Source organism: Pholcus phalangioides, unplaced genomic scaffold (genome assembly GCF_987345545.1).
Source record: "Pholcus phalangioides strain wild (caught in Gottingen) unplaced genomic scaffold, Ppha-v1.0 ptg000017l_1, whole genome shotgun sequence".
Classification (NCBI taxonomy): Eukaryota; Metazoa; Arthropoda; class Arachnida; order Araneae; family Pholcidae; genus Pholcus; species Pholcus phalangioides.
In genome coordinates, this window is record NW_028301610.1 from 32653709 (window position 1) to 32677833 (window position 24125).

A 24125-nucleotide genomic window follows, 5' to 3' on the forward strand; every position below is an offset into this window, starting at 1 on the left:
CAAGGCAGATGTACTGAGATTTAGTAATTCTACAATAAACACTACCTCTTGTTTCACCATGAATCATGGAGAGAAGGTATTCGGGTTAAAAAATTTTATTGGCCTCTACAATGAAGCATTAATTCTTTAAAACTGTTACAGCTTTTCATTTATTAACTTTATCATTCAACATGTTTTTGTGCATCTTGAATTTAAATATTAGTTGAATTAGGGAAGTGTTTATCTATAATTTCCATCAGATTAATTCAAGCAGTTCTTATATCATGTATAACATGATAAATTTTAAAGAAATGTACTTTAACATTATTTAACATATTTTGACATTATTTAACCTAAAAATAGTATTTTCATGCATCATATGGTTTTTTAGGTGCGTTCGTTGATGGCATAACATTAAAATAGACTTAAAATAAAATTTAAAATGACTGTAGTAATAGAAAGTTAGTTTGATATTAAAAGTTACTGATGATTCTCTAATGAGCATGTTGACCACTAGAAATTTTATCAGCTTTAGAGAAACAATTTATTGAAAGTATTCTTTATTTTATTCACTTTCTAGTGAATTAAGTTTATTAAAATTAAATGGCAATGGTCTATTCAAAACTAATATTTTTTGTAAGATCCTAAAGTCAAAAATCAGAACTGATCTTTTGAACAGTATTGGTGAACCTTCCTTTCATAACTCCAGTCATATCACTACTGAAGTAATTTACTGGTGCCATACCTAAGAGGTGCAGAGCAATATTCGACTATGGGAAATCTAACAAAACCTTTAAATGAAATTTTACTGATATTTTTTTGGTAATAAGAATATTTTCAAATGTGAGAAATTTCATGGTCTTGTATTTGGTATTGCATTTAGCAGACATACAGTGAAACCTCTTTGAAAGAACCATCCTCCGATTCTTGAATGAAAAAAATGCCTGTTTGGAGAGGTAGTCAACATAAAGAGGAATTAATTAACAAAAAGGAAAAATTTCTTAACTGGGAGGTAGTTCTTTAGAGAGGTTTAGAGTGTTTGATACAAGATAATTGGTATTTATTTTTATCTACCTCCCTCCAGAGACGTTTTTAAAGGGGAGTTTACTGGGCGACAAATTTGGAGAGGCGGAAAATCTGAGGGATGGGTGTTCAAAGAAGTTAGATATCCAAGTTAAAAGAGTGAAAAAAAGTTTTGTCAACCAAAAAACCGACGCTAGGTAGAGGCGCGCTAAAAACAGGTCCCACACATGATAGGTCACTTGAGCCGCTTATGCCATGGAGCAAATGACTATATCTGTGAGTGACCTAGAGAGTGAGAGACCAGGTTGGTCAAGGACCTAAAGAGCTTGGGACCGGGTCGATGAGTAACAAAGAGTGTGTGTGCAAAGATGTGAATGACTAGGTCAGTGAGCGACCAAAAGACTGACCTAGAAAGCTTGTTAGCATGGTAGTGACTATAAGATTATGTAACTATGAGAATGACGAAAAGGGCACATTCTAGTGAGTGACTAACAGCAGGGTTCCCAACAACCTGGGAAGTCAGGGAATCGGAAAATGGTCAGGGAAAATGTTAAATATTTGTCAAAAGTCAGGGAAAATTTTTAATATTTGGGAAAAGTCAGGAAAAATCTGAAGGGGAAAAATATTAAAAGGGGATGAATTCCCATTACAGTGGTTGGTCTTCATTTTTCCCCATAGAAGATTATCTTTTTCAGATCCTCTGAGAGAGAATAAGGAAGCCTTATCAACAATCTTTATCTGCATTTTCCTCTGGATCCCCTACTGAGAGAGACTTTGGTGTACATGAGAAAAATGTGTTATCAGTTGAAGGGTGAGATTTTACATAACTGAAAACCAATACTGGTCAAGGTCACTGAACCTGGTTTTTCAGTAAATTGATGGGGGGGGGGGGGTTCTAAGGAGGAGACCCTCTTTTCCATTGTTCACTGTTGTAAACAAAGCCAATACCAGCTCTAATTTCTTCTAATGAGAAAATGGTTTATCCTCTTGCTTTTTTTGCTGCCTCTGTATAGGGGGCAAGTCTAATATGTCAAGATGGGTGGGGGTTCTACCTGTGGGCTGTATGGAAAGCAGTTGGATGGGATGAAACAACTTCTCAGTGGTATATATGAGGCCCCCCGGGCCGTGTCCGGGGGGCCTCAAGAGAAGAGGGGCCTCACAAAAATGAGATCCTGTTGAAATTTTCTAGAATTTACTAGGTAAGGCCTCAGAAAAGCCACTTGGCTCGGGGGGGCCTATGATGCTCTTAAGACCACTTACTGTCCTGTTATAAATGCACTTATTGCGTCACTGTTTTCACTAATTTTGAAAAACGAGCAGTTTCCGTGGGTCGCGAAGCTGATCGTGTTGCTGATTTTGAGTCGCGGCTGAAAAAAGTCAAGAACCCCTGAGTTGAAGGGTGAATTCGGCCCCCCCCCCCGCTGGTCCAGCACCGCTTCAACTTAGTTGTGGCCATCTGTGACCGGACTTTCACTCACAAAAAAAAAAATCAACAGGGCCGCCGCAGTGCCGTCTTAACGCATGGGCCTACCCGGACATGGCCCGGGGGCCTCAAGAGAAGACGGGCCTCACAAAAATGAGATCCTGTTGAAATTTTCTAGAATTTACTAGGTAAGGCCTCAAAAAAGCCACTTGGCCCGGGGGGGCCTATGATGCTCTTAAGACGGCCCTGGGCCGCGGGCTTCTAAAGGTTGAGAACCACTGACCTAGAGAGTGTAATGATGGGAGTGGGTGGGGGAGGGGGGATAAGCGGGCTATGTCTCAGGGCAGCAAATTTGAAGTATGAGGAGTCAAGAAAGTTGAATGGGAGAAAAAGGGCGGAAAGATCGATCCATCTGATTAGAAAGAGAGAAAATCAATTTCATAATGTTTATTTACCTTTATCTACTGTAGATGGCGCGCTAATTTCACCAAAACCGTTATTACTGTTTATCCAATTCGTGATACCGTTCCATCATATCATCTAATTATAGTATTTTATAGCAGGGGCGTAACAACCACAAATATCGCTCGAAAATGTGTCGATCCCTCTCAAAGTTTATATTTTAAATGGACTTAATCGATTTAAATCCGTAAATTAGACGAAGGATACTTGTAGAATCCATTTTGGTAAGTTGGTTGCTATGATCTATAATATGTGATCGTTTTTTTTTTGTATTGACTTATCACGTGGCTTGCGCTTTTGTTTTCGGTGGAAAATTTTTGAAAATAAATTTTATTGAATTAAAAACAATTTAATTAATTATTGAAGATTTATCTAATTGTTGGAATCGTGATAAATAAATTTGTAGAAAATAATTCGGCTAGCATCTGACGCCACTCCCATACTTTCCATAATTACCGCCCGAAGCACGTGCTCTAAAAGTCAACAAAACAATATCAATCTTCTTTGCGGCATCAACAAACTTTCAGCGTCGCCCTGGGCCGAAACACAGGGCCCTAATATGGGTGTCCTCGGAAAAAATTAATTTCAATAAGAAAATAAACTATAATTTCACTTAAAAATAACGTAATAAATAATAATAATAATTAAGAAAAAGAAACTAATTTAAATTGCAAAATCGATCTAGAAAATATGGGAGGACCCTACGCAGGGCCGCAACTGGAAACGAAAATTCATTCTGTCGCCCAGGGCTGGTATTGATTTCGGTGCCCCCGTTCCCGTAATTTTGAACGGAAAAAGTATAAATTTAGCGTGCTTCCTGGTCCAGCGCCCGGTGCACCAAACCCCCAGGCGATCGTCAGTTGCGGCCCTAATCCCTTAACAGACGCGGGTTCCCGGTGAGATGATAATTTTAGTGCCCCAGGGCTGTCTTAACAGGAGGGGGCGGGCTCGTGGTGATGAGATTTGGTAGTTTTTTCGGGGATCCGAAAATTCCGCCACCGACACGTTCGTACCCGGTACATTTCGCCTTCAGGGTGGGCGAGTGACTATAAGTGACCGTGTGAGTAAGTGAGTGACCAAGTGACTGATTGATTGTGTGAGTGACCAAGTGACTGGGTGATTGACTGTGTGAGTGACCAAGTGACTGATTGATTGTGTGAGTGACCAAGTGACTGATTGGTTGTGTGAGTGACTGGGTGATTGACGGTGTGAGGGACCAAGTGACTATAACACCAAACATGGCCCCCGCTCTGTCCCTTGCGGGATGACCAAGTGACTGGGTGATTGACTGTGTGAGTGACCAAGACCAAGTGATTGGGTAAGTGAATGGAAGTCAGGGCCGCAACTGGATACTTTGTCACCCGGGGCAAGACGGAATTTTGGCGCCCCTTGCATCTAGAGGAAGCAGTTCAAGGGTGAATTTGGTGCCCCTTCTGGTTCAGCGTCCGGGGCACCAGACCCACCTGCTCCTCTCCTAGTTGCGGCTCTGCTATAAGTGACCGAGTCAGTGTGCGATTGATTTTATGAGTGACCGTATGGCTGACAAAATGAAATACCATATAAGGGATCAAGTTAATGATGTATGAGTGACCCCACTCACTCTTCATACGGTCATTTATACAGTGAAGCATTTGGTCACACATACGTTCATAAACTTGATCAGTGACACGGCCACTGATATGGTACTCACTTGGTCGCTCAGCCACTCACTTGGTCACTCATACAGTCACTTACTTGTTCACGCTCCCACTCCGTCACTCACGGTCAGGGCAGGTGAAATTTCCGAGGCGAAATGTCGGAGAAAAATTTCCATAAACCGTTTTTTGGAGAGTGTAGGTGGGGCTTCCAGCAAAGTAAGGGCTTCAGAATACTACTTTTCCCGAGGCCCATGCATTGCCGTCTTAAGAGCATCATGTGCCCCCGGGCCAAGTGGTTTTTCCGAGGCCCTACCAGGTAAATTCTAGAAAATTTCAACCAAATCTCATTTTTGTGAGGCCCCTCTTCTCTTGAGGCCGGGGCCCGTGCGTTAAGGCGGCACTAGGCCCATGTTGCTATTAAGACGAGCCCTCCACGTGAGGTATTTTTCGCCGGCTCGTTATATTATTGTCAATATAGAAACATTCAAGTTCCAGAGCGATGTATCGGGGTAAGGGTGCATGGATGGGAGTAAAGATCGTTGACCTAATGCCCCGTATTTTACCGGCCCAGATTCGTTACTGCAAAGTCCGGTCGTTTTCAAGCGCTAGTATGGACAACATATGGTGGTCTCGCCACTCTCTGGGCGCTTATGGGTTATCGAACCCAGAGAGAATCACGTCGAAATACACCCGTTCGGAATCAACTGTTACCATTAGGTCTTTTTCAGCCGGATATTTTTTAAAAATCAGGATGCGGGGCGCAATTGAGAAGTGTGGGATCGTGTGGGCAGGGCCGTAACTAGGAAGGTGCATCCGCACATGACCCACTAGGAAGGGGGGCCCAGAATGGGTCTAAATGGGCCAGAAGGGGCCTAAATTCAAATTCTTGAACAGGGCACAGGAATGGTTAGCAACGGCCCTGCGCGTGGTTATCGCGATGGCATCACGTTACGAAAGTTACGACCATTCAATGTTTCAACTTGGTGGTGATCGGTTGTTGATGGTTTCCCAACTTCGTAACGCGGATCCATCTCTCCATAGCGACTAGAGGTCCTAGGATTTTGGCATTCGTAGTTCTCTTGTACTAGCGATCATTTACTTGCGGCCCCCTTTCACTTAGTGATCATTTACTTGTGGCTCCCTTGGAAGAGTGGTCATGCAAAAGTGGCTACCTTAGCCTGGGGATCATTTACCTGCTCTCTGGGTTAAGTGGTCATTTACCAGTGACTCGTTTAGTCTAAAGATCATTTACCTGTAGTTCTCTTGGCCCACAAAGAAAGGGTCCTAAGAAGGTGTTTAAGGTGTTCCAAAAAGTTTTGAAAAAATTAGCACTCATTTAAATATGCACAAAAATATAAAAAAATCCGGCGGAATTATTACGGGTCACTCCCAAAAATATTAATATTAATGTTTTGAACTCCAGTTGAGGCCAAGAATGAATTTAAAGATCCAGTAATATATATATACTGGATCTAGTATCCAGTATATATCCTATATATATCCCTAATATATATATATATATATATAGAACGGAGAATCTGAGATGGAAAGAAAGTGAAAAGAAGTTTTATGTAGATATCGCCAAGAAGCACAAGAGGCGATGAGTAGCCAACCGTTATCATTTTTTTAATAATTTTTAGTGGCATTAATAATTGCATTCCGTCGCTAATTTTAATGTTTTTATGTGTGTTTCAAGGTGAGATGAATATACTGCACTTAAATTTTTTCAGGATGACACCTTGGGGACCTTCCCTTATCAGTTATCATTCACACGCGGCTCCCTCCCAAAAAGTGAAAGTTTCCAGCAAAAAACTTGCGATCATTTACCACTACTCATTTACGTCGGCGATCATTTACTGCTGCTCTCCCTTTGCCCGGTGTTCTGTTACCCATGGTTCCCCCGCATGCTGGTGTTCATTGACATGCGGCCGCCTTGGAATGGTAATCGTATACCAGCGGCTCCCTTATCTTTGCAAACGATCATTTCCCTGCGGATGACTTGGACTAATGATAATTTACTTGTGGTCACCTTCTTAATTTGGAGATCATTCGCTCTCGTTAGCGGGGAGTACTGGTCATTTATCTGTAGCTCCTTGTCATAGCGATCATTCACCTGCGACTGCCTTGTTTTAATCATCATTTTCCTGCGCCACGCTTTGCTCAGTTGTGAATTACCTACGGCTGCTTCATCCTAGTGATCATTTACCAGCGTTTCCTTACCTTAGCGATTGATAATTTACCTGCCTATCTTTTGGCCTAGCGATCATTTACATGCAGTTCTTTCGGTTAGGGATCATTCACCCACGACTTCCTTGAATTAGCAGTCGTTTTTTTGCGGCGTAGCGATCATTCATCGTTATTTACTTTAAGCCAGGTTTTCCTAGGAGCAGGTTTATACAGCGCGCGCAGCGTGAAAACGCTGATTGGTGAAAAAAACCGGAATTTCAGGTTTTAACCAATCAGCTTTTTCACGCTGCACACGGCGCAAACGTTCTACTCCGAGGAAAACCTGGCTTTAGGCGATCATTTTCCTGCGGTTAATTTAGCTTAGAGATCAATTACCCGTGCGTGACGAGTCCGCATTCCATGAGCCAGGGTTCGATCCTGCATAGTACTTCTACTTGTATACACTGTACATGCACCTCGTAAACTGAGAGTGCTCAACCTTTTGGAGAGCGCCAGCTACTTCATTGGTGTGAAAACATGTCGCGGGCCACTTAAGCGATCCCTGAATGTGCCGCGGGCTGCTTGAGCAGAGCTGTCTTAAGACCATGGGTCCCCGTGCAAAGGAATTTTTCTGACCCCCCCCCCCTTTTACCTACCAATCAACATACTACTCTCGAAATTTCGAACCAGATCTCATTCTTACGAGGCCTCTCTGCAGGGCACCTAGGCCCGTGCTCGGGTGGTCCCATACGTGTTTAGACGACACTGCACTTGAGTTCTCTAGGGATGTGCCGCGGACCATTTAATTGAAATGAGAATGTGCCACACGGGACTTAATGATATTTGAATGTGCCACACGGGACTTAATGATATTTGAATGTGCCGCGGATCACTTAAGTGATCTGAGAATATGCTGCGGGTCATTTAACCCCTTAGCTTACAAGCTATTGGCAAGAAATTCGGATGATCTCTATTTGACGAATTGGCGATAAATATGACAACCTTGTCCTATACTAACCGCACGTTAGAAAAAGGACAAGAAGGAGGAGGAAAAGAAAGTAGAAGAAAAGGAATAAAAAAAAAACGAAAGGAAAACAGTATATATAATAGACAAGTAGATAAGCGATTGCGAGAAGTAGATTTCTCTCTTTTCACCCTCACCCTGCCTGTTCTCTTTCGCTCTTATACGTATACAAGGTGTCCTGTGCGGTCATTTTCTCATCAACCGTTCGTCCTAGACGTATGGTTTCAGTTAAAGAAATGCTCAAAATATGTTCAAGAATTACCCTGTACCAGTTTTGAGAGTGAAAATACAGTGTGCCACAAAATGAAAAATTTAAATGTTTATACAGATCCCCCGTACTCTAACTTCCAACTAGAAACTTATTACTCTGTCTATTCTGAGTCCTATGTTTTTAAATTCAATATTCGCTGAGATATTCGAATTCAAATATCGGAGAAAAGTCGGGAAAGGAGCGTTCTCCGTTAATTTTTGCTGTTCTTTCTCAACTTTTCTCAGATTTTTGAATTAAAACATCTCAGTCAATGTTGCAATTAAAAACATGAATTTTTTTTTGTTGAACTCAGAAAAAAGACAGGGCAATAACTTTCTAATTGGAAGTTAGTGGACAAGGAGACAATATAAAAATTTAGATTTTTTTATTTTATGACGCTCTTAAAACTGATACAAGGTCATTTTTGAACGCCTTTTCAATTTTTAAATTTGAATCGTACCTCTACGCCGGACGGTTAATGAGGCCGAAGAGGTGGCCTTCACTGAAGGCCATCTCACCTATAGCCATTGGATAGATATCTTTACCCTTTTCTGTAGTATATCCAATGACTATAAGTAAGATGGCCTCCTTCAGTGACGTCACAAGCTTCGTGCGGAGAGAGACCTTCTTCTATAGCTGGTGTTGGCACATCTCCGTTCTATCGCCATCGGGGAATTTACCACCGTTTCACCCTTTTTCAGGGGTAAGTGTACAGGAAGTATATGTATACCTAACACACAAGTCTACGGGTGTACGGGGTGGGGGGGGGGGGTCATTCAAATACGGGTGAATTTGCTGACTTTGATGACAAGGGGGGGGGAGGTGTGAATGATGCTTACGTCATCAACCACCCTTTATGAAATATTCTTAATGGCACCTTACTCGGTGTGCCAAAAACGAGAAAAACCTTTCCCTAGTTTGTGGGCACTTGAACTGACATTCAAGTGCCCACATTCAAGTGTACTGACATTCTCTACAGTCCTCTACAGAGCCACTTTAGAGATCTCTAATAAATGTTTCGCGGATCCTTCAAGTGATCCGGAAATGTGTCCGGGCCGCTCAAGTGATCCGGAAGTACGCCGCGGATCACTTGAGTAATTTGGGAATGTGCCGCGGGTAACTTGAGCGATGTAGAACTGTACTGGGGGCCGCTTAAGTGCTCTAAAACTGTGCCACATGTCACTAAAGGGATCTCTAAACGTGCCACGGACCGCTCAAATATTCTGGAAATGTGTCGCGGGTCACTTAAGCTATCTGTAAATGTGCCGCTTAGTTCATTTTTACAAAATTAGGTTTGACTTGGCTGTCCACATCAGACAACCCCGAGGGACACATTTGGTCCAAGGGTCATGAGTTCATCATATATAGCTTAGAGGGTGGGTCGCAATGAATCGTTTAAAAAGAAATTTTGAGTTATTAGCCTTCATTGAAATTAACAGAAATTGATTATAATAACACATATAAAGGTATTTTCTTCTGAAAGCAAAGAAATACATTTTTGATCGTCGGGGGGGGGGGGGGGTGGCATGAGCACCCTTATACCCCATCCCCACGTACGTCTCTGGTCCTAATATACGTTTGAAGGTATGGGCAGATTTGACGAAAATTTGCTGAGAAGGGAAGGGGGGGGGGGGTCAAATATAGCTAAAAATCTGACATAATACTTGAACGCCCCCATGCAAAGTTCTACTGTGAAGTTAGTGCTCCCATCTATATCTTGAATTGTAAGTGAACGGTTATGATCTAATATTTGTACCTCTGTAGGGTCTGTTTTGTTTGACATTCGCATCTCGCTGTTGAAAAACCAGCTTCAGCCGACAACCACTGTGCTACCAGTGGGGTTTCAAAACCTGAATTCTTGCGATACTAGTCCATGATGAACACACAGTGGTGATTGAAAAGTGCTGCCATCTGTCTTCCATGTGGGAAGTGGCAGAGGATTGAATTTTTCGTGTTTATGTAATTATCGTGTCGAAGGTTTATCTGACTATAATCCACAGGTGATTGAGTGGTCAGAGTGACGGACTCGCATCGCGAGGACCCGGGTTCGAACCCCGAAATTGGTTTTCTGTGGTTCTTCCGTGGTTTCTTCGGGGTGCAAATGCTTGCCGATCTTCCCGTTAAAATCTCTCGCCACAGAGAGCAACAGACCTACAACGGTACAATATTCAAATATGAAACCCAAAATTTTTAATATAGATAGCAGTACTAAAAATTCACACACAACACTATATACGCACTCAGAGATTGCTAGGTACACAAAAACTCACACTTCCGGCGCAGCTAAATCCGTATTAAATTGCCCATGGCGATGGGCCAGAGAGTTGTGCTCGGTTTGAAAGAAAAGAGAGAAAAGCCGAATCCACACACACACCCGCAGAATTCCGCTGACCGGTTTTGAAGTGTGGCTATAATAGCGGGGGGGGGGGGAGATTTTAATGATCGATTTTACGTAGCCATTTTCCACCCTTAAACCGGTTTTTGTACCGCAGAGTACTAAGGGTGTGTGCTTTTGGAGACACATTTTCGAATGGGTGACCAGGTCGAAACTGGAAAACCACAAAAAAAAACCAATTTCAGCTCCGCTTAGTGCTAGAGTCCTATAGTTGTCGGGGATGCCAGGCGGGAGCGCTTTCTGGTGATTCACTGGCGAGCGCCCCAGCCCGGCACCCCGCCTTCCCCCAGCACGACCCAACCCACACGAGTAAAAGGCTTACATCCCGGAAGGGACAGCGCCTGGGTCGTGTCTGGTCTGACAGAGTACTATTGTTATTTTCTATAGTTTCCAGAAATGGGAATGCGGTCCGCAGAACAAAAGCAACAGCTTTTCTTTGGAGTAAATTGCTCGATGGGTATCGTAGCCTACTTACCACAAAGCTTAATACTAACATATACCACAATTTCATTCTGCTATTTGATGCTAAAATCATTGCGATTCCGACTTACGATCGATAAACTTACGCTTTGTTTCTTTGGCAGTTCAGACGGAGACGTGAAAATGGCTAGCTCGGAAGACGTGCCATCCATTCCAGAAGCATCGTGTCTCTGTACTTTCCAAGGTACTCTACAAGCACAAATACGTCCCGGAATTTGGATACCGGGTATACGTAGCCTGCACGTGTACGAAGAATCTTGGACTGTGTCCTCGAATCCCGTCGTCTGCGCCCAAGATGTCCTCCAGGCGGTGTCCAAACTGAAGACGAGGAACCTTCGTGGCAACGTCTTCACTGTCAATCGCGTCAACGAAGGTGCAGATAGAAGTCAGATTGAAATTTTGGTCTTCTCGAAGAAACGATACGTCTTCGTGATTGACTTGATTTTTGGTTCCCAACCCGCATCGGGTACCGTCGCCAAAGTGAGGTCGTTCTCGACTGGTCTGATGCCGTCTTGGTTCCCGTTGTCGTATTTGTTCAGTTGTTTGTTCTTCTTCTTGCCTTATCCTGATTTTGGTTGGTGCTCGTCGTTGATAAACGTTTTGAAGAACCAAATGACGGTACCGATTGAAGTCACCAAAAGAGGTCGTAAATGTTGATGACGAGGACACAGAATGAATCGTCTGCTCATTCAGCACCTCCTAGTGAAGAGAAGGTTCTCTAGGAGATGCTGGTTCACATTCCAGAAACTGTCGTCTGTAAAAAGAGCCTGAATCAAATTTTACATTGACTTAATGAATCGTAGTTTGCTGTTAGTTAAATTTGTTTTTTAATGAAATTTAAATGAATTTTATAATGAATTTTAAATTTTCCTTGTTTCCGTCTCTCCTGATTTACCCTAATTTCTGCGTTAATTGTCTCTAATTCGCTCGTGCTGAATCGAACAGAAACTTGTTTGGAGGAGGAGCTAAGCCTGGAGTGGAAGATTCTGGTAGTAAACTGCTCGATATTGTGCAAATTCGCAGTTGGATGAATTCGATCTGCCAGCTGCCATAAGAAATTGCTCCAGCTTGAAAAGAATTTGGTTCCTTCGTGCGCTTTCTCTACCTCTGATGCGTACAGAGGTGAAGTACTTACATGAAATAGAATGCCTGTGTGACCAAAAATATCTTGCTCTGTTCTGCACGTTTTTGATTTGTTTACAGTACAACATTGATGCGTGCCCCAAAACGTGTTTGGAGGGGTTATTAAAAAGAAGGGTGATTTTGGCACAGCAAATATTCCCTCTGAACGCGTGCGTGACCGCGCACGGTGAAAATATATATGCGTCTGCCGAAAGCAAAATCTCAAAATTCACCATTGATGTCTATGACGAATTGCTTTGCCGCACACAGAAAAAGCAGGTCCGCCCATGCAAAACAAGGATGATAGGGAGCATTGTCTGGCAGCAAACAGAGCGACATTCAGCAGGTTCCACGGAAAAATCAGTTTTTGAGGTGGAGCTGTGTGTGTGTATGTGTGTGCGCGCGCACAGCGTACTCCATTAGGATGGTGAATAGCGCAACTTTGCGTATCCCCGTACTCGTTGAAGTGTGGTCCACTGGGAGTCAGTACATCAAATTAGCTCATTCGTGTGTGTTATATTTGGACGACGTTTTTTTCCTCTGACGCGCATCGCTGTCTGGTGCGATGATGTTTATTATGATGATGATTATATGTATATACAGTATACTAATACAAACATACTGTTTCTAGTTTTTGTAATTGCCTTTTTATTAGGGTCGCTGTAATTTTGAAGTATATGACATCCATATTTGTTACGGGCAACTTTTTCTCAGCCACCTCGTTGGACATTTTGCCTGTTGTGGTGTTGTATTTGTATAAGATGTTTGCAGTCGAGTATTTTGTTCGATTAGGACCGCGTACCCATAAATCATTTTGCAGTAAACGGTGATGCTTATCATCACGAGAGGATAATGTATGTGATTTGAAAGTGCCCGAACGAAACAATTTCTTTTGACGTACTGAAAGCTGTTAGATCGTGTTCGTCTGAGCGTGAATCTGCTCAATATCGCACTGATTGCTTTTGCGGACACAGGCCTGTTGTTTCTGTGCACGGTAAAGCAATTTGTCTTATACACCAATGGTAAATTTCAAGATTTTGTGTGCACGTCTGCTCATGCACGTATCTCAGAAGGAACATGCGAAAATCCCCTCTTTCTAATTAACCCCTTCGCTTACAAGCGATTGGCAAGCAATTCGGACGCTGTCTATTTGACAAATCGGCGATAAATATGGTAACCTTGTCCTAAGCCAGCCGCACGTTAGAAAAAGAAAAACGAGAAGGGAAAAAAAGTAGAAAGAGAGGGGGAAAAAAACAAATGAAAGAGTGAGACAGTACAATAGATAAGTTGATAAGAATGTAGGTAGAGATTTCTTTTTTTTCTCACCTTCGCCCTACCTGTTCTCTCACTCTTATTAGAAAGATACATCACACATGTGTGGGAAAAAATCACTCTCAGGGTATACAAAAAACCAAGAGTAAAAAAAAATATAGGGTTGCAAGAAAGCTTCGTTATGATGAGGAGAGAGGAAAGATAGCAGTGAGAACTTGTTTGAATTTATGCCACTGGCGTTTGGACGCAATATTATGTCCTTAATCGTAAAGTGGTTAAACAAATGACTCGACCACAAATAACTTGCTCCAACCCGAATGCTTTTTCCTTCTTTGGAGGGGAAAATTTTAAAGCCCGTTCCGCACCAAGCTCAAAAACCGGTCTTGAGATGGGGGGCTAAAGTTATTTTGAAGTCGAAAACCAGTTTTTGCGTGGCGCGGCATCGCGTAGAGTCTGGACCCGGCTTCATCTGCTTGTGACGCGCATCACTGCGCAATGCAGATTAATCTAAGAACACGCATACACATAAGACAAAGTTCGATCGCGCACACACACACGCGTAAACAGCTTGCTTCATTCTGCGCACTTCATTTTTTTTTCGAACATTACCGCACGCCAAACCGAACATAAACCTTTTTTCATCGGCTTTACTGGTGAACCCATAAAAAAAGTAAACACCGATCAAAGATAAGAGCCCTTTCAGCCTCTAGATCAGTGGTTCTCAACCTATTCAAACCCGCGGCCCGGTTTCACTCATTTTTGTGAGTTGAAGGCCCGGTCAAACACGCGACCAACGGAAAATGAATGAGGAAAAATGAAAAGGGCTAATCATTCGCGGCTCGGTATGAATGATATCAGGGCTCAGTACCGGGCCGCGGACCGGCAGTTGAGAAACACTGCTCTAGATCATAGTTCCCAAAAAACTTTTTGTTCCATCGCCCCCTTCTTCAGAATTTTTTTTTCTCATCGCCCCCCGACTCAAGTGAACCCATAGGATCGTACGTTATCCTCGTTGGATCTATCGCCCCCTCGGACCACTTCATCGCCCACCGGGAGCGATATTGCCCACTTTGGAAAACACTGCTCTAGATCATCATGGGGGCCCCTGACAGACCTCAAATATACCACATTATAAAAATCTTATGCGATGCATCAGAATTTTGACTTAATTTTCTTTTCATTTCTTCTCGTTAACGTGAGGCTTGCTAAGAATCCTGCGGCCCCGATTGTAGAACGGAGTATTGCCCACGCACCCCCCCCCCCCATTAAAGCATAAAATTTAATTCCTATCTCGAAAGCGGCGTTCTGGTGTTAGTGATGACAACAAAGAAGTCTTTATCTAACGCCAAACCACTCTGAAACCTCTTTTGATGTGGGGCCCTCAAAACAATGTATATATATATATATGACGGAAGAAACAATACGTGGTTATCTTTAGGGCAATTTGAGTCTGTGACGTAACGATATAAGGCGTGTGTGCGCTCTCTACATAACCACCCGAAAACCACTACATCCTTTGAGAACAAAAATAAAATGCCGCCAAGCCTATTTGGAAAAGCTCGTTTCTAAAGCGGATATGGCCCGCGTGCGGTCAAGAAAATTTCCGGAATTTTTTGGTGTATTTCATAAGAGGTTCCACCATCAATTTTGGACCCCTGCCGATTTTTGGGAACCCCCTAAAACATGCACAACGCTCTGCTTCTGCGATCGAGGAACCACGCCAATATCATCAACCGCTCTAAGGTATGTACATCCTAATTTTTATTTTTTTTACATGGATGGTACTAATAGTGGGCTTAGGCAATTTGCTGCCCGGTGTGAAGAAAATTTTGGGGCCCTCTGCTGACTGTTGTGAGGGGGCCCCCCCGAAAGTGAGTCTTATGTCTCTGGATCGCTTTTTTTGCAATTATTTGGCTGTATTTATTGGAAAATGTATGCATAGACCCCGCTGGGATCATGGGGGTCCGTCAAAGGTCGGAGTGTCATCATGGGGGTCCGTCAAAGGTCGGAGAGTCATCATTGGGGTCCGTCAAAGGTCAGAGTGTCATCATGGGCTCCCATGTAAAAATATGTTCCAGAGCACCGTACCTAGCTTGAAGTTTTAACTTACCTAGACAGTATTTTTTATACGATTATTCTAAAAAATCGTAGCATATCAGAGATGGGTTTCATTCGAGATCCCGGGTGGGCCCCATGTTAAGAAGGGGGGGGGGTTCAAAAACGAACATACTCTGGGGCCCTACTAGACTTGAAATATCAGTCTCATTAATTTAGAATCTATTATGTTTTATTAAATATTTACCCTCACATTTTGGTCACCAGTAATGTGTAGGGCCTGCTGGAGGTCTTGGAGGCCCATCCAGGGATGGAGTTCCACCAGCAGCTTCTGCTCTCGGGCAGAGTTATGTTCCGGGCCCACTACACCTGACGAAAGCACCAGCCTACCTGGACAGAATTTTCATATAATTATTCTACAAAATCGTAGTACTAGAGTTTATTATCATGGACTTCCTGTGTTCTTGAGACCCTGGGTGAGGCCCCCATGCGTCAAAACGGGGTTTCAAGGGAAAACATGCTTTCGGGCCCCTACTAGACCTGAGATATGTCACAATTACTTAGAATCTTGTATGTTTTGTTAGATATTTTTCTTGCATTTCGATCAGCATGGGGTGCTCATGTATGGAGCCCATGTATGGGGCATTTCGGGGGGGGGGGGGGAGCCCATACATTTTAACGACCAAGACAGTTGACATACTCGCAATAACATCGTGGAGGGCCTCACTGGCGGCTAAGTGATGTTTTGGGCCCCTACTTGGCTTGAGGTACAGTCTACAAATTTCTACATAAGAAACTTGTAGTATTATCATGTGGCCCCCTATGTGTAAGGTCCTGACCATGTGTGGGTGGGTCCATGTGTTAATACCGCCCTGGGCTTGGGGGGGGGGTCCTTGTTTGTATGTGCGTAAAACATTTTCAAATTGCATATTGTGTATTATTCATGTTAAGCAGTTTTAACAGTTTAAATAAAAATCCGTAATCGTGTTTTGATCAAGTTTTATGGTCCAGGGCCCCCAAAAAACAAATATCTATGAGGGCTCTCACAAAAAATTTGTAGTACAATATGTATATATATCAAGTCACATATTTACTGTCAACATTTAATTACAAACAATAGCTTGATCAAACATTCATTGGGACCCTTCATATCGATCTTGGCCATCGTGGGATGATCTGAGGTTGTTGGTATGTAAATTATGGCAGGATTTTTGCCAAGTTTGACTCATCAAACAATAACGAAGCCCTTACGACCCAGGGTTTTTAACTTCATGACTGCCTAGGGCTGTCATCTAGGGCCCCTGGACGAAGTTATACTCCGAGGCCTTCTCACGAGATTAATAGTACAAGTTAGCTCATTTCAAACACCTATTATCAATAACAAAGTACAACTAATGTTTGATCAATCAACCGGAGGCCCCTCAACAATGATGGAACCATGATGAGCCTGGGCACCGTTGGGCCCCCTTAAGACACTACTGAAGACGATGCATCAATATTGAGCCTACCACTGATTTTAGATGATTAAATTAAGACTGCCCTCGGGGCGGGCCAGTACTGGAACTGTCCGGGGCCTCCCCCTCAAGCTTACAGTGGGGGCCCCCAGGATAATGATATTTCAGTGATTTTCTTATGTAAGTAGAGTCAGGCTGATATATTAAATCGCAGTAAAGCGATAAACTTGCTTCCGTAAGATTGCGGTTACGGCTAGGTAAGGGCCTTAATTTTTTAATTGTTACAAATTTTGCGACGCGTAACAGAAGCCGTATTTATGCGTCATCCATGAATCCATGATTACAAGGTCTGTTACGCCTACCCGTCACCAAGGCCTTCCGTTTACAATCGAGCCCGACGGCCACTTTCGATTTCATTGTATTTAAATGACAGGGAAAAAAAAATGAAAGTGAATGAATCATGACAAAGCCGCAAACCGCTTGACACGTAGTCAATCATCCAAATCATCGAGCTTAGGGCCAATGAGCAGGGCTTATAATCACACCGGGCTTTAAACCTGAAACGCGTGTTTAGAGTTTCACTGCTTAACGAATTCGTAGCTTGAAATTATATCGATTTGTAGATGATGTCTTTATTAACGGATACAAGCCCATGGGGCTCGCATCCTGCTGCAGGGTCCCAAGGCTGGGATCTTTCGTGGGCCCCGGCCAGATTTTTCACGGGTCCCTTCATAGTCAGTTTACAGTATGAAAAAACACGTGTATATGAAAGAAAAAGACAGGATACGTCCTGGTCCCCAAGACAGGAGCCCCGTTCACCCACCCTTGGGGGCCCCACTTTTGAATGTGGCCTCAATTTTCAACTGGGTCCCCAGACTAAGAATTTCAGCTGACTAATTACAAAGATTACAAAAAAATGATAGCATCGATAATCATGCCCGTATGTTAGATAATAGAGCCCTGTAAGCCTACCCATGGGCTCACGGTGCTGTTAAGACTATGATCTTAACAGCACCGTGTGAGCCCCTGCGGCCCCTATGAGACTGCAAGTGAGTCATCTGTGATGAATTAGATACTTGGGTATGTCAACGAAACCAAAATTCAAACATAAATACCTCTAATAGAGCAGGGTCAAGGGTGAAGACTACCCTTTATACAAATATCCCCCACCAAAACCTGGGACAGGGTTTTTGATGAACCTATGAACCAAAATGTTTTAAGGGCCCTCCCCTATTTGATTTCCAGTAGTTGTGTCGAGCAAAAGCAGCACATCGCGGTACAGCGAACATACGATGTAGGATATTGGGGGGGGGGGGCATGGGGAGATCTCCCCAACCCAAAAGCTTAGAGGAAATAATGGTATGGGAAATGAGATAGTCCTGTCCCGTAAAATACGGGATGTAAGTCATTTTCCCCTTCAGAGACACTCCCTCCTGACAAATCGCTTGGACTAGATCTCTGTGCCATGAGTGAATGGTACACTACTATTGGGAGCCAATGGACCCTCAAGGACAAGAGTATCGGGGGCAAGGGACGAGCGGGTACATGAGTATCAGGGGCAAGGGACGAGCGGGTACATGAGTATCAAGGGCAAGGGACGAGCGGGTACATGAGTATCAGGGCAAGGGACGAGCGGGTACATGAGTATCAAGGGCAAGGGACGAGCGGGTACATGAGTATCAAGGGCAAGGGACGAGCGGGTACATGAGTATCAGGGCAAGGGACGCAAGGGTGCATGACTATCAGTGCAAGGGAACCGCGGGAAAAGGACTTAGGGCAGGTAAGCATGGGTACATGATTATTAGGACCCGCGAGTACATAGCTGTCAGGACAAGGGACCCGCGCATACGTGATTATTAAGGCAGGTAAGCATGGGTACATGATTAGGGCAAGGGACCCTCAAGTACATGACTATCAGGACAAGAGACCCGCGCGTAAATAACTGGAACTAGAAATTCCTCAGGTAAAGTAAACCTTCACAGATCGTTAGATGAAGAGACCCGCGGGTATATGGCAAGGTATACCTGATCTCGGGGGGGGGAGGGGGGCCCAGGGCTAATGCCACTCCTTTCAAATGTGTATATATTTTTTGTATTAGCCCTTCTCCGCTGTTGCCGTACATTATTGCATAAAATATAGATTTCATTTCAAATTTTAATTGACTTTTTTGATCCTCTCTTACGTGGAAAATCGCCAAATAGCTAAAACGTCGCCAAGGATGGCGACATCCTTATTTGCCTTGAATGATCGCATCCTCTGTCGCTCTTGTGGATCAAGTTCCGCGCTGGATTTTTGTTACCTTCTAGCTCTTCTGGGTAAATTATAAACCCCGAGTATGGTGTCGTATGTCGAAACATTAATTCGTTCAATGCCATTTTCCGAAGCGCACACAAAATAGTAATTAAATTGGAATCATTTACGGAGGGTCCCAGGGTCCCAAAAATTTAAGAGCCAATTTTGTATATTTGAGGCAAACTTATGTTTATTGCATTTACGGAAATGCTCAAAAATTTCCGAATTTTGATCAAAAATTAGAGATAATTTCATCAATCCAAGGCATGTCTTAACCACTTGCCTGATGGGTTTTTAATCTTTTTATGCACAGAAAATGTCAGGTTTTTAATTTTTCTATTCTATTCACATATCTATGACCAGAAATTACAGACAATTAAAGAAAATCGTACTTAATTTTTTAATTTAAAAACCTTAAAGTTTTGATTCACTTATTAACTTTTTAATTAATTTTCTTCAAAATCTCGAGTTTGTTTGCGTGGAATATAAATAATCTAGTTTTTTTGTGTCTATATTATTAGATTACAAGAGATTATGTATCTACATATCATTACATTGCTGTTGCGTGAAGATCAGTGCCATCTTAACCCGGGCACCTCAGAAGAAGAGGGGGGCCTCACAAAAATGAGATCCGGTTGAAATTTTCTAGAATTTGCAATGTAAGGACTCAGAAAAACCACTTGACCCGTGGGGGGGGGGGGCATGATGCCCTTAAGACGGCCCTGATGAAGATATAGCGTTTGTGCAGATTTAGTTGAACGTTTACTTTTCGTTAGCTCCCTCTAGCGGCAAAGATTACGATGCCCGTGTGTGACAGTCAAGTGGTTCATATAGGGCAGTGACGGTAACTCGTGGGAAATTTCCCATATTTGTGGGAAAAATTGGTAAAAATCGGTCCCCATGGGAAATTTCGTGGCGTTTGTTGGAAATTTTGAGAGTTCATCGAACAAAAGAATTTTTATCGAAAAAATATATGAATGCAAAACAATGCTTTTCTAGTGTAAAATAGGCATATTTCCACCGATAGATGGCAGGACACAATTTTCGGAATGTGTGGGAAAAATTTAGTCAAGAGAAATTTTCGAGGGAAATTTTGCTTGACGAGGTTACCATCACTGATATAGGCCTTTGACCCCATCCGAAAAGCCACCTAATTCAACACAGCCGAAGTCACAATCCCGGAACTTAAAATTCCACTCCAGTTACCAAAAAATACTGAAATTCATCATTTTTTTTTTTTTTTTTAGCCGAAAAACGAGAATTAAACACTACTTCATTGTTAAGTGCTCATAATTTGGGAGCTTGCCCTTCTGGCGTACACTGTATCGATCCATCACAGACGGTCGTTCCACGTGGGGGAAGACTTCCTCACATGTTACAACTGGGTGGAGACATTTTGAGCTTTTTTTGAACGTGACCGCCAAACAAAAAATCGAGGAAAGAACACGCGTTACGAAACACAACACACACGAGAAAGCCAACTGCTGGTCAATGATCTTTAGCAACAGCCGCCAAAACTCTACATTTTGGCAGTGTCTGTTGTTGCAAGGTCAACCAACCAATCGGCTTTCACTTTCCGACGTCCGTCCGGTCCTGTTGTCTGTTGTACACCTCACTTCCACTTTTGTTATTCCAAGGGAAATGCGTGTTTTCGGAATGTTAAGTCATTCGGAAAACCGCGATATTCTGTGAAATAGTCGTTTTCTTTTTTCACGGACGGAGACTATTTATGGATTGTTGTGATTATGTGATTGTTGTGTTTTAAATGTGCTTTTATTTATGACGTTGATTGAGCCTGTTAATGATAATCGTTGTCCAATTGGTCTTGTCAAACAGCGTGCTAGTTATATCGAAGATGATTTGACTGATGATGAGAGGGAATTTCTTTGGCTTGTACGTGTGTCGGACAATGAAGGTGTCAGGGAATTGCTTCAGGTAAGTGTCATCAATCATAATCACTGATTATAAGTCACGTGACTTATAGGCAGTAAAACTTCTTTTTTTGCGGACACCGGCTGTACAAAAAATTCGTCCGTAAAAGACTGTTGACCATACATCAGGGGCTTGAAATTTATACTTTTACTGTATAAGGGGAAATTATTATTTGGCCGTAAAAGAGGGGTGACCGCATCTGAGGGGTTGTACATTAAGAGGGGTTTTACTGTAATTTTAGGATTTTCTGTATCGAAGTCGAATAATTTCACGAAAATTAGTGATGTTAAACAGGGCCCCAACTAGATGCTTGGTTAGCAGGAGCAAACACTCATTTTGGCGCGCCCTTATAATGATGGAAAGATTAAAGGATGAAATTTGTGCGTTCCCTCTGGTTCGGCGCCCAGAGCACCAGACGCGCCTGCTCCACCCCCCCCCCTTCCCTTAGTTGCGGCCCAGATGTTAACACTTGTATACGTCAAGAAATATACGACACAGATGAGAATTGATGTGTGTGGTGTCTACGGATAAGTCTTATCTAGATAAATCCAATGATGCTCTATTTATATGCTTTCGTTTTCATGTTTGTGTACCAGACCAGCGGTGTTTTACCGTTATGAGAACTTACTTCAGCACTTTGTCTGAATATATTAGAGCGGGTTACATATTACACTGGTGTGTGTGTCGAAAAATGTATAATGTAGGTAAAAATTACTGTTGTTCAAAGATAGGTCATATTCAGACAAATCTATAGGTACCGCATTTGCTGAAACAAGTCTTGAAATTTGTGTACACTGAAACTTATTTGAGCCTTTTGTAAGTTAAAAAATATTAGCGTGGGTTATATGCAGTGGGGTGCTCAGGGAAGCCCGTGCCTGCCCCCCCCCCCCCCGCATGTCAACCAAAAATTAGAAAATGTAACATTTCGGTGAAAAAACTGAAATATCGAAAGAAAATACCTTTCACAATAAGACCCCTCTTAACGGGCACCCCTCAGATGCGGTCACCCCTCTTTTACAGCCAAATAATAATTTCCCCCTGTGTAATAAAAGTATTCATTCCAAACCCCTGATTATCGGTCGGTCACCCCTCTTTTACGGACAATTTTTTTTTTTGTCCCAACGGTGTCGTTTACTGTATTTCATCAATGACGCATCAGGATCACCCACACATCCGTTCGTCAAACCTTGAATGTGTCAGACTTGCTTCAAATAAGTGCAACCAATTGTATTAATCACTGATTGAGTCACTTTCAAAAATTATTCTTATATAATTTATATACATACTGAATTTTCTACTAAATTTGAGAGGAAAGCCACCGAATATGGATACTTTTTTTTCAAAGTTCATTGTTTCTGGAAGTACAGAATTTATAAGCCGAAAATCACTTAATCAACTATTAATTACTCTCAACGGACACCCCTGTTTTACGGCCAAATGATAACTTTCCCGTGCGCAATAAAAGTATGCATTTCAAATCCCAAATTAACGGTCTCGTCCCTCTTTTACGGACAAATGAAATCTCGTGAAATCTAAGATTGATTCTGTATATGTTTGAAAACAGTCAAAATAAAAATGTGATTTAGTCTTTATTAACTCAAAAGAAAAAGGTCTTAACCAATTATCTAGTGATGGTACTTCAGAGCAGTGGTTCTCAACCTTTCGGAAGCCCGCGGCCCGGTTGATTTCTTTTATGTGAATAGAAGGTCCGGTCATACGCACGCCTAATGGGACATAAATGGGTAAAAATGAATCGGTTAACTATTTTCACGGCCCGGTTTGACTGGTGTCAGGGCCCTGACATCATCCAATGCTTGGACTCATTGAAAATGGTACGGGTGCAACCTCTCACCATTCAGCACCCGCCATGTCGTGGATTGTGGCACACCAAGGCTACGGCCCACAGCTCGTGCGCTTGTAGTTGGCTGATCTGCCACCATCTCAAAAATCTCGTCTTCCACACCTACTGTTCTGGCAGTCTTTGTACGACCTGTATCAGACCGGGAAGCAAGAAAGGATCTCGTTTCGCACAGCTGCCGATGCAAGCGCGCAAATGTTTTCAGATTGGGAACCGCCTGTGGGGAAAACGCTTGCCGTACATTTGTGCTGACTCTGTGGTACTTCCGTTTGCAGCTCAAATGAAATGCATGTATACTTTTTCAGTATTACTAAAGTGCTCCATTATCCCGTACGTTACAACTGTTAGAACGGTTGCACGCTGGAATAACTTCACAGGGCTGGCGTTCGCGCCATTTAGTCACTGTGACGCAGATTTGCATACGGTTTCTTTTTCCCCAGGTTACATTTGCTCCCGATAAATTTCAACCGGAATGTCATTTTAACGTTTGCAGAGCGGCCGTTTCGAAACGCGCTAGCGCGTTTGCGTTTCATGTTAGACCATGGGCGGAGATACGGGGGGGGGGCGTGGGGGCATTGCCCCCCCCCCCCCAGCGTCACAGGTGGAGTCGACTGATCTAATGTATATATGTATATATGAGCTGACATCATCGTGCCCCCCCCCCCAGACTTCCAAGTCAATCTGCGCCTATGTGTTAGACCATGCATTCTTTGATGACAATTGTTTGTATTCCCATCTTTTCTTAATCACCCTGTATGTTGAAGGGCTCCGACATTTGTACTAACAAGTGGAGAGGACATTTTCTACATATAAGTGCATATTTTTGAAGGTTTATTGAAGCTCAATCACTTTTTTTCATAATTTTCCAAATTAATATTGCTCATAAAATTTTCGTATCAGTTTGTTTTCCGCAGGTGGTATTTAATGAGTTAATAGAGATTTCCCCCCCAAATATTAACTGTTTCGTTGTAACGCTATTTCTAGAGATAGCGTCAAAATTATCTTGTTACTGAGCACACGGCCACGACTAACTAGGAATTGAAATGCATGAATAAAAATGATGTAGAAGTTGTACATGCACATATGTAAGGATATATATGCATGTGTGGGGATATTTTGTTTTTGTAAATTAATATGCACTAAGAAATAAAATATATGCATTTCAAAAACTTACCTGTTTTTATTTTTTGCATGGTGATATTTTTAAATGCATATTTTCTCGTTTTTGGTGCATATTTTGGAATTTTTAAATTTTCAGGATGTTTTAGTGCTATATTTTGGAATTTTTCGAGTGCATATTT

At 42.6% G+C, this 24125-nt stretch overlaps 2 protein-coding genes across 3 annotated transcripts in view; both read left to right on the forward strand.

Moving 5' to 3' along the window:
- Positions 1–2946: 2946 nt before the first annotated feature.
- On the forward strand, positions 2947–12589 carry LOC149072922 (uncharacterized). 2 transcript variants are annotated; one of them, XM_089246918.1, is made up of 2 exons: positions 2947–3111; positions 10944–12589. In XM_089246918.1, the coding sequence occupies exon 2, from the start codon at positions 10963–10965 to the stop codon at positions 11494–11496; it is 534 nt and encodes a 177-aa protein (XP_089103044.1). In that variant the 5' UTR covers positions 2947–3111; positions 10944–10962; the 3' UTR covers positions 11497–12589. The 2 variants fall into 2 exon arrangements, with proteins under 2 accessions (XP_089103044.1, XP_089103045.1); XM_089246919.1 differs by having other exon boundaries at positions 10949–12571.
- Positions 12590–14500: 1911 nt separating this feature from the next.
- Positions 14501–24125, forward strand: part of LOC149072923 (short transient receptor potential channel 5-like) — a 28332-nt gene continuing 18707 nt past the window's right edge. Inside the window, exons 1-2 of the mRNA XM_089246366.1 lie at positions 14501–14976; positions 20871–20969. Of these exons, the coding sequence (XP_089102492.1) occupies positions 14917–14976; positions 20871–20969 (159 nt within the window). The 5' untranslated portion in view covers positions 14501–14916. The remainder of the gene's footprint in view (positions 14977–20870; positions 20970–24125) is intronic.